This window comes from Columba livia, chromosome 3, assembly GCF_036013475.1.
Source record: "Columba livia isolate bColLiv1 breed racing homer chromosome 3, bColLiv1.pat.W.v2, whole genome shotgun sequence".
Taxonomy (NCBI): Eukaryota; Metazoa; Chordata; class Aves; order Columbiformes; family Columbidae; genus Columba; species Columba livia.
The window spans coordinates 75,658,581-75,669,665 of NC_088604.1; the positions used below are offsets into that span (position 1 = coordinate 75,658,581).

The 11,085-nt window shown below is 40.8% G+C and overlaps 1 protein-coding gene across 3 annotated transcripts in view; it reads right to left on the reverse strand.

Moving 5' to 3' along the window:
• WDR27 (WD repeat domain 27) overlaps positions 1 to 9,005 on the reverse strand; it is a 131,573-nt gene extending 122,568 nt beyond the window's left edge. For 2 of the 3 annotated variants that reach the window (XM_021296077.2, XM_021296075.2), the window contains exons 1-7: positions 8,598 to 9,005; positions 7,587 to 7,728; positions 5,137 to 5,261; positions 4,544 to 4,657; positions 2,480 to 2,531; positions 1,315 to 1,388; positions 313 to 427 (exon numbers count right to left, since the gene is read on the reverse strand). In XM_021296077.2, coding sequence (XP_021151752.2) covers positions 313 to 427; positions 1,315 to 1,388; positions 2,480 to 2,531; positions 4,544 to 4,657; positions 5,137 to 5,261; positions 7,587 to 7,728; positions 8,598 to 8,780 — 805 coding nt within the window. In that variant the 5' untranslated portion in view covers positions 8,781 to 9,005. The remainder of the gene's footprint in view (positions 1 to 312; positions 428 to 1,314; positions 1,389 to 2,479; positions 2,532 to 4,543; positions 4,658 to 5,136; positions 5,262 to 7,586; positions 7,729 to 8,597) is intronic. The other variant, XM_065057685.1, reaches the window with a different exon arrangement.
• Between the last annotated feature and the right edge of the window lie 2,080 nt (positions 9,006 to 11,085).

Consider the following 11,085-nt stretch of genomic DNA (forward strand, 5'->3'; position numbering starts at 1 on the left):
ATGAATTTTTAGGCACTGATTCAGTTCTCACTTAAGCCTTGAGCAATGACTTCAATAAAAAACAAATACTTAGTAGTTCACATCATGCAATATTTTATAAGCAGATGCATTTGCCATCATTATATTACAGACATACATCCATAATTTTTTCTAGATATGCCAATACCGAACTTCAGTCAGCTTCAGAAAGACTCCATGCCACAGTTTGAGATTATCACTTATAATAAATTCTCATGGCATAAAAAGCACACACTCAGTAGCCAATAAAAACTAGAACATATCATGAAGAGCATTTTAGAAGCACTGTGCTACCTATTTCTTTTCCAGATTTCCACACTTTATTGCAGAATCTTTCTTGCTCTTTCTTTAAGTTGATGTGTGCCACACAACGGTAATTATGACCGTTGATTAAACTGAAGATCCAAAGCTGCAAGAAAAAGAAAAAGTGATTGCAGTAACTTTTTGACATCTAACATAAAGCTTACATGCATACAAACTAAACATCCAATATTTAAAACTGTTGATGTAACTAATCAATTTTCATATCTGGAATCTCACCCTGGACCAGAAATTTAATTATTAGCATTTCTAAGATTATCAAAAGATATATTCAATATTAGCAAAAGCAGCCAATATAAATTTTAAGTCACATCTAATTTTCATATGCTTATGTCTTGGAAAAGCTCCTCATTGACTATTTCCCACTATTAAAAACCACAAGTAATCTGCACATAATTAATCACTGAGTCATGTATATGAATTTCATTTATATCTTTCTCTTTTTAGGCAGCATTATCATTAAATATTTAATTATCTTCACAGTTCACTGAAGAGTAACACTGAAAGAAAACAGCTGGAAAATCTCACATAAATATATTCTTAACATTAAACTAAAGAGGAGGTAAACTGCTTATTCCCATTTATCACATTTTTATTAGAATCCCAACATGCTGAAATCCTAGTCTCTTCCATTTATTGTCATATACTTCTTTCCTTGGTCAAAATAGGAGAATCTTATTTTTCACCTTTTTTCCTTTAAAACAGACCTATTTATAGCCTCTCAGTGTACTCCTCTTATATAATCACTGATTGTGCTCTTAAAAACTTTCCTGGTTTTCAAAGAGAAGTTTCCATTTTGTAATAGAGGTCTTATATACCATATATGTTTTACACACAAAGCATTGAATTATGCTTACTAAACTGTTCTAACAGTTCAAAACACATATGCAGATTGTGAAGCTTTTTTATAGCCAGATACATTAATAATAGTTGACTGTTTCCACACAGAGACTAAGATTAATGGGTAATTCTTACCTGCCCTTCAGCACATCCAGTGATAATCTGTTTATTTTCTTCATCAACTAGCAGACTTAGCAAAGGAAATGCTGCTTCAAAAAAGATAAAATTATTTTCAGACTAGACACAAATCAGATATTTAATTAAAATACATTATTCAAAATTGAATCCTCCTATTCATAGAGGAAAAAAAAATCCCTTACTTCAATTCTTACAATTGCACAATGCTTTGCATGCCTTAGCCTTTGTATTGCAGGTCTGAGGCCTGCCTTTTACCCAAGCTGCCATGGCAGTGGCTTTCCACAGCACTTCACCCAAGCTGCTATGCACGGTTTTCAGAGCCCCTGTAGCAGTAGTTTTCCTTTGTTTCCATGCTGTTATTCTCATGGCCTTGCACCTGCAAACCCTGATATCGCAGTTAAGGTAGGCTTTCAAGGGAATCAATTGCCATGGGCAACCAGAGGGGAATCACCCCTGCTTCCTCTCCTTTCCTACCATGTGGTTTTAGTTTTTAGTTTACATGAGATCATCCAACGATATGTATGTACAACCGTTCTCCATGCAGCTTATGCCCCCAGAGTGTGCTCCGATTACCACTAAAAGCACCACAAGCAGGAGCAACAAAAGGGGAGTTTGAGCAGGTCCTGTTGAAAATTATATGGTTCCTGTAGAAAAAGTGCTATTGGAGGAGGGGTCCCTGCTGTACTGGAGACAACGCTTTTTGCTCTCATCTTTACACAAAAGTAGCTTGCACCTTTAAAGTCAATATATGCCATCAGCTATAGACGCTTCTAATAAATCTGCATATGGTATACTTTGAGTATTTCCTTCCATATCATATACAAAATTGAAAGGAAACAAGCACAGGGTACTCAGACAGTGGAACTGTATCTATGAGACAAGAGAGCTCCATTTGTGCATCTCAGTAATTTGGAACAGTTACAGGCACACCCTGTACAAAAATAACTGCTTATGAAAGCATGCTAAAACTGCCTACTTGGAAGTACTTTTTAAAATAAAATATATTCACTACTAGCTTTGAAAGAAAATATGTATACTACTAGGTAGTCTACTAGAATTATTTTCAATCAATCAACTAAACACTTCTATAACAATTTTAAGTTATTGTTTAGAGAGATATTTTTTTTGCTATGAAAAAGTATATATAGAAAAGAAAACTTACCCGTTAATACTCCTGACTGATATCTTAACTGGCCGGTAGAATAGTCCCACACCTTCAGAAAAGAGAAAAGGAAGGAAAAGAAAACGCAAACTTCAACGGCCATCATGTGGTGAAAACTGAGAAATGCAGTCATTGGAAGTGGTGCAATATGGTAAGGATTTCTTTCAGGATTTTATTTAGGACTTTGTTTAATTGATAAGTATCCATAGTGAAAAAGGTGAAACTCACCTGGTATGGATATACAAGTAATTAGAAATAATTACTATCATCTTTGCTTAAGTTGATCTCTTAGTGACATAAGCTAAATTAATGAAAAGACATGCTTGAATTGGTACTAGTTTTCACACAGGAAGCTTGCATAATTTCATAATTTTCATATTGGGCTCTGGGAATTATTAATAATAATGAGATTTATTATGATCTATAGACCCACATATTAGTCAACCTGCACTACTAACACGAATGTATCTACATGATGTATTGAATACCTAATAGTTGATTAAGAAAGCTAAATAAAACCATTTTTTTTTCTCTCATGTTGCTACTTCTATGAGCCTTTCTCTCCACAAATACTTCCATGACGTTTATCATAGCTATCACAGCTAGGACTGAAAAAATCACAGCCAAGCAGTTCTTGCTTTCTAAACAGGGCTATGAGTCTTTGTTCAGCTCCAAAGCTTTTATCTTTTTTCATGTTTCCTTTTTCTCTGAATGTAAACATAATTATTCTGAAAAGCTCTTTCCTAATATCTTATTTCACAAATTTGTCTGAAGACATTCTCACCTGTCTAACTTCTTCAGCCAAGTAAAATGGCTAGGGGAGCATAAGGTTTTGGACACTGCAAGTCCTGCAATCACAAAAACTATCATAGACTCCAATGCGGTTGCCCTCAGGGAACTACCCCTGATCTGCAGAATCAGGCAGAGAAAATTAAACCTGAAGACTTACTAAATTACTTGGGAGACTTGCAAAATATTTTCATTTGATTGTTATTTTAGTGCAAACACTTACCAAGGTTAAAAAAAAATAATAATCAACTTATTCATTAGGATTTTGTATAATTTATCAAGTCTTCATTAAATTAATATGAAGAAGCATATATTTCTTTTCCTTCAGCCATTTTTACCTTGATTTAATTTCTTAGATCAAAATAAACAAGAAACAATCAAACAAAAAGCAGAAATTATTAATATTTCTTAGTATTTCAATTCAATATTTGCATTTTTTGTCCAAGACCAGGACAAAACTCAACATTTTCTCCAGAAAAAAAAGAGTTACTTAAAATTAAGTTTTGGAAAACAAAACAAAACAAACAAGCAAACAAAAACACACACGTACACACAAAATAAAAACAACAACAACAAACCCACAAACTTTTAATACAGCAAACTTTAATTTTACTTGAGCTTGTAGAACTAAATGTTTGGCTATGTTTAGAATCTTATAGAAGACAATCAGTAATAGATGAAACAATATCTAACCAAGGTACCCACCCAGTATCTCCTGAAAGATACACCAGGGTTTACTCAGGCTCCTTGTTCCCCCTTACTGTCTAAACTGTCTTCCATTGTCATAATGTACAGTAGCAGCAATTCATGGTGTCATCATATAAAATCTTGTCTTGCAAAACAACCCTATTAGTATGCAATAACCCAGCCACGGCATGCAAGAACCCAAAACCATATTCCCGAGAGGGAAAATTGCAGTCAGCAGACTCAAAGTGAAATGCTTTCATTCATTTCAGCATATTGAAACACTTCAGTTACAGCCAAACTGATCAAAATATTTTATATCCATTTGCCATAAGATAATAATCACCAAAGTTAGCACACAACTGTAGAAACTTTTGAATATGCAAAACCAGCATTGTTTGTTTCAAAAAGAGTAATTAATTTTTACAATAATTTCCCAAGCAGTTATGATGTCTTGGCCTCTATAAAGTCAGAGATGTTTTTTTGCTTAATCTTCAGAAAATACTTTAAAGGAAAAAAAAAAAAAATAAGACTGCTTCACATATTCACTAAATTGTACTTTTCAAAGGTGCAGCTCTATGATTTCCTTGCCTTAAAGGTTCTGTCTTCTGACACCGATATAAGCATACTTTTCTCCCACGCGCAAAACTCAGCAGCAGTCACTGGAGCCAGGTGGCCATCCAATTCAGCTAGTATAGTTTCATTCTGTGATTAATCAAGTCAAGATAAAAACAGATTAGATTTCAAACTAAAAATGAAAATTAGTTTAAAGTTTTTATAATTAATACCTGTTTCTAAGAATTGTCAGATTTTTATTCAAAACCATAATTCAGTAAGATATTTCTTATAGAAACTGCAGCCCTGTAAATCATCTTACTGGCAAAACCACTGCACATTACATTTGCTTTTTCAGAATGAATGATATATGAGTAATTATTCAGATGCCCCCTGAATGTTTTCTTCTTCTAAGTTATTGAGCTACTGTTTCACTTCAGCTTTTTTAATCTAGTCTTCTATCTGGCATATGATGCATTATCAAGCATTAGCTTATGATTATTTTCATCTATATGAGATAAACAAATGCCTTTGCTTCATTACTCTGGCATTTCTGTATCATTATTTTATTTGAAAGTGAATAAACTCAAGAAATACCAGCAACATGGTTACAGAGAATGATATCTCACCTTTGCATTTAACATGTAGATCTGATTTCCAGCACATACTGCCACTTGTTGATCATCTGGACTAAATCTTACATGAAGTACCATTCCCAAAAGGGTTCCTATGACAATTCCTTGAGGTGCTAACCCTGCAACAATTTTATTGTTGTTGAGATTCAATGAAATATAAAACTCTGGTGCAGTGAGATTCTTAAAGACTTTGCATAGCAGCTATCTAACCACAAAGCTCTCCCAGTTTCTGTCAAGGCTATGTACAGAACAACCCACATTATACCAGGCTATTGGAAAGCAAAGCACAGAACTATGCACCACCAGAATTCCTTCATCTGCATTGTTGCCTCGACAGCGTCTGTTACTTTTTGAGGTACTAATAATAAATGTGCCCATCAAATCGTACTGGAATTGAAGACTGTCAGGGATAGGATTTTCAGAACAGGATAATGTGCTCAAGGAATCCAGTAGTGCCACATTCATTTTAGAGACAAAAATCCTGACTAAAGCCCAGGAAAACAGGGGTTTGAAAAATATTTCTTCCAGAAGAGTATCCCAGCCACTAAGCCATCAAGCAAGGGGCACTTTCTTTTTCTTGTGTTTAATTCTTCCATGGAAAAGGGCTGAAGGAGGAAGTACAACACTAAATACCATTACAGAGTCAGATGAGAAGACAAGCTTTGAGAACAAGGCTGATGTTTCATCCCTCTCTTCACTTCATTCTGGTCATCTCCCTGGTTCAAGTAGGCTGGTTTCTGGAGATCCCTATTTTATGATGCTACCTTTAACTATGTGAAGATATTTTGGACATCTCATTAAATTTTAGGATTTCATAGGCAACAAACTAACTAGGATACAGGCACAACAACTCTATGTGTTCTTTTCTAGGTTTTATCCTAGATGCTGTGGAGTGTTTCTACAACAGATGAATGTGTCAAGATCTACCCGGATGAATAACACAAAGATGTGCTTTACTGCCTGGATACAGCTGATATTAATATAGTCAGATAAAACATGCCAAGACTGTGCAGAGCATAGTTTGGGGAAAGGCTATGCAGCATCTGCTGAAGAGCCAGTGGATATAGAGAAAGAGAGGAAGAAAAAATCCAGCAGCAGAGAACTTGGCTGTCACACGTCTTTGTATTAAAACTACACATACTCTCTCTGCTGCTGCCTATTTCTACCTTCCATTTTTGTTCCCTCCAAATTTATAGTCACATTTTATGGGACTTTGATTTTCTATGTTACTCTTACATTGATTAAAATTTAATAATTTGTTACAAAAACGCTCAAAATGTTCACTTCTCTTTACAATATTAATTTTCATAATATGTAGATTTGCAAATTCAATATGTAGATTTGCAAATTCAATATGGAGTAGAGTACAAAAGACAAGTCCCACACATTAAATCATAGGCAAATCTCTAGCTACAGGTAACAAGGAGGAAACTTTTAATAGTGCTGGACAATGCCATGCAGTTCTTAATATTGACACTGAAAGGGGACTGTAATACTTCTCAATTATCATGTCACAACAATATAGTCTGGACAAAGTGTCACCAAGACTCCAGTGAGTATTGACTTTCTCCTTTTCTTGCTGGGGGTCTTGCTCCTTTTCTTTCTCTTTCATTATTCCTCTACTTTCCAATCAATTTAGGCTTGAAGAGGAGCTAGCACTGCTCCCTAGAATGTAAGTTCATTGGTTAAGGTTCCAAACTAAGATGGTGGTCAGGATACTAGAACCTCTGCTATTTTTGTGTTAGGTCATCGTAACTCTCACTCATCCATTCTCCTCTCAAATCAGATACTCGTATTGCTCTCACACACGATAGCAGTGTTTCAGACAGAGGCAGAAGGAGAGGCAGGATACATAGTGCTGCTGTGACTAAAAATGTTGCTGTCCCTTTTATTCCACGGTGGTAGAACCTCACTGCCTCGGCAGCGCTTCTCTGTGTTTCCCCCGAGGTCACCAGCCCCCGCAGATTCCGGCACAGCACCTTGGCCAGCTCCCGGGGCCGCCAGCGAGGCCTCCGCCCCCCGGCTGCCTCGGGACCCCCCGGCCCAGCACGGCGGCCGCTGCGGAGGCTGCACCCGCCCGGGGCCAGCGGTCCGGTGGGCGCTGAGTGGGGTGGCTCATATTGTAGGGTCTTCTGAGAAGGTATGATGACCAGACTGGCTGGACAGTTGGCCTGATGCAGCTGGGTATTATGGAAGAAGAGCAACAGAGAAATAAAACGCTATCACTGATAGGGCTGCTGAATCTGAGTGGCTAATGCCTGCTACTCAGACATAATCTTTTTATAAAAGTAGTAGTGGAATAAAAGGTGTTGGGGACTTTTCTTCTAAGGTGGCTGTTGCTCAAAGACTGGCTGGGCATTAGTCTACTTGTAGGAGGTGGTGAGTGATCGCATCACTTCTTTTGTATATACATAATATGTATATGTTATTAAAGAATACTCTACCTTCTTGCACCTTTTGCGTGCATTCATCGAGATTCCACACTATCACACGTTCACGAGAAGCAGAGCAGACAAGAAGTGGATTGGTTTTACTTCCAAATGACACCGCAGAAATTGAGTAATGATGCCCTGATAAACATAATGGCTGACAAATGCAGATAGAGTTAAATGAATCAATAAGTTTAATCACTAAGTTTATGAAAATACAAAATTACAAATGGATAATGTATGTACAATTAACAAAGCAATAACTATTTTTTCTTTATAATTTTATAATCTCTTTCTAAATTACCACTACAATGTAGTTCTACTGGATTTGTCAGGGATGGAGTTAACATTCTTGCATGGTGCAATGCTTTGGATTCTATGATGAAAACAGTGCTGGTAACACACCAGTGTTTTGGCTGTTGACAAACCGTGCTTGCAAAGCATCAAGTTTTTCTCTTTTTCCCACTCGGTCCTGGCCCCTCCACCCTCAGCGAATAGGCTGGGGCTGCACAAGAGACTGGGAAGGTCAGAGCCAGGATAGCTGACCTGAAATGGCAAAGGAGTATTCCCTACCATATGACGCTGTGCCCAGCAATAGAACTGGGATATTGGATGAAGAGGTGTTGGAGAACTGGGGGGTTACCTTCTAAGCTGGCCATTGTTTAAAGCCTGACTGGGGACTGCTATGCTTGTAGGAGGTGATGAGTGTAAAATTTCTTTTTTCCTCTTTCCTTCACTCATTAAACTATTCTGACCCACGACTGTCTGTCCAATTCTCTCTCCACCCTGCTGGGAAGGAGTGAGTAGGAGACTGGGTAGTGGTTTAACTGCCAGCCAGGGTCAGCCCACCACAATAGCTTATATTATTCTCATCACAATAACAAAACTCATAACAAACACTAGTATCTTCCCACCAGCAAAGTGAAACCTGACAGTCCTACGCTACCCACAAATATTTCGTTTATATCTTCCTTTTTCGTGTCCTTTGGAAATAACAGCCTATGAAGAGATATATTCTGGTTTTACCTGAGCAGTTGCTGTATTCCAGATGCATAACTCATTTCGGTTCAACGGGAAAGCACAGTGATGATGACTACATGCCAGCTGAACAAGAGACTCCGACTGCTTGGATTTAAACACGTATTTTTCGCAGACAACGTCTGGATTGCAGCTTCCTCCAGAAGAACAGTAGTCCCCGTCATTCGCCATCCTACGGCTGAAACCGGACCCCGCGGCGGAGCACCACAGGGGGCCGGCTCCGCCGAAACGGCTGCGTCCTCAACCGCCTGCCAGCGCGGGGGTACCGGGGCCACACAGCCTGCCGCGGGGCACCCTTGCGCGGGGGGAGGCGGAGGGGCCCGCCCGCCCCCGCGGCCCCAGAATGGGACAACGCGGTCCCCGCTCTACCCGGCCGCACAGCCCGGCCCCACCGCCTCCCTCCACCGCCCAACGGCCGCCCCGTAACCAGGGCAGCGGGACAGCCCTCCCGAGCAACGGCTCCCCCGCGCCCTCCGGCGGCGCTCAGCGCAGCGCAGGCCTCAGCGACCGCCAACGGCAGCGTGAGACCGTTTTTCCTTCTCTAAAACACGGCGGCGTCGGCGAGAAGCCTTCGCTCTCCACAGCCGTATCCTGGGCCGCACAGAAAACTGCACGGTCGGAGGGGGTGATTCTGCACCTCAGCTCCGCTGTCCTGGGACTCCACCCGGAGAACTGCGTTCAGCTCAGGGGACCTCAGCACAAGGCAGACACGGGCCAGAGCACAGCCATGAGCACCTCTCCTGGAAAGAAAGGCTGGAAGGCGTTTGGGGTTGTTCAGCCTGAAGAAGACTCCGGGGACAACTTATAGCAGTCTTTCAATACTTAAAGGGGGCTGTAGAGACAGGACAAGGGGCAACAGTTTTAAACTGAAAGAGGGTAGATTTAGGTTGGACATATGGAAGAAATTGTTTACAATGAGAGTGGTGAGACACTAGAACAGGCTGCCCAGAGAAGTTGTGGATGTCCCATCACTGGAAAGTGTTCAAGGCCAGACTGGATGGGGCTCTGAGTAACCTGATCTAGTGAAAGATGTCCCTGCCCACTAGATGATCTTTGAAGGTCCTTTCCAACCCAAAGAATTATTTAGTTCTATGATGCAGCAGGACAGTGGCCACCAGCCCATAACAGTGCATGGAGCAGAATCACCAACAAGAAAAACAAAACCCATGTTCTCACCAAGTTTGTGGACAATGCCAAATAGGGTGGAGCAGTCCCCATGGTGGCAGACAGGGCTGTCAGTGAGAGGGAGTCATCAGGCAGGAGAAACAAGCTGATGAGAATCTTGTGGAGTCCAAAAAGAGCAAGTGGAGGATCCTGCATCTAACATGAGGTGGCCCCATTCAACAGGACAGACTGGAGGATGGCTGACTGGGAAGTAGCTCCGCAGAAAAGCATCTGGAGATCCTGCTGGACAAGCTGAATGTGAGCCACCACTGCACCCTTGCAGCAGAGACAGACAGCTGCATCCTGGGCTGTATTAGTAAGAGACCACAGGAGTGATCCTTCCCCTCCATTTGGCCACATGTAAGACCATATCTGCAGTACTGTGTCCAGCTTTGGGGTTGTTGGTACAAGGATATTGACATGATGGAGTGAGCCCAGTAGAGGGCGATCAAGATGGTCAGGGGGCTGGAGAAGGTAATGTACAGGGAGAAGCTGAGAGAAAAGGGCCTCTTCAGCCTCGAGAAGAGGCAGCTGAGGCTTCATCACTGTTTATAACTACATAATCAGAGAACACAGGGAAGATGGAGCTAGACTCTTGTCAGAGGTGCACAGTGATAAGTCAAGCTGGAATCTGGGAAAACCCAGTTAGATATTAAAATTTTAATTTATTTTTTTTTAAACATCATGAGTGTGGTTGAATACTAAAATAAGTTTCTGAAAAGAGGTTGTGGATCTCTACCTTTGGAGTTGTCCAAGACCCTGAGCCAGTAAAAATCAATCTGATTGAGAACAATTCAGACAGGTGTGGATAAAATTAGGTTTCTCTAATTTTAGGATTTCATTGTGAAAAATGTGTAGTGTGTTGGAGAAAAATCCACATATTCCATCACTCAATGTCTCACCATCCTCCTCAAATGTGTCATCCATAATCCAGAATTTACAACTAAGCAAATCTTTCTTTACTGGACTTACAAGTGTGTGGTGCTCTGAAGCCATTCTCTCCCCCACTGCCCCCCAACACAGCCCCTCTGACAAACCAGCACAGCTTTAACCTTGCCCGGCCACAGTCCAGGTAGCTCCTGAAGGCCAGGCTGACCACTGCCCTGACAGGACACAGACACGGCCACAGACCTGGCTTGCTCCCAGGCAAAGCTTCCACCCACCCTGGCAGATCCCGGCCTGCAACACTCTCGCCCTTCCCGTGCGGACCCCCACCCCAGACGTGCCCTGAATCCAGAGCACGACACCCGGCACTCCCATCTGCCTACACAGGCGCCGCCACCGCCTGCAACGGCCGCAGTCGCTGCCCTCC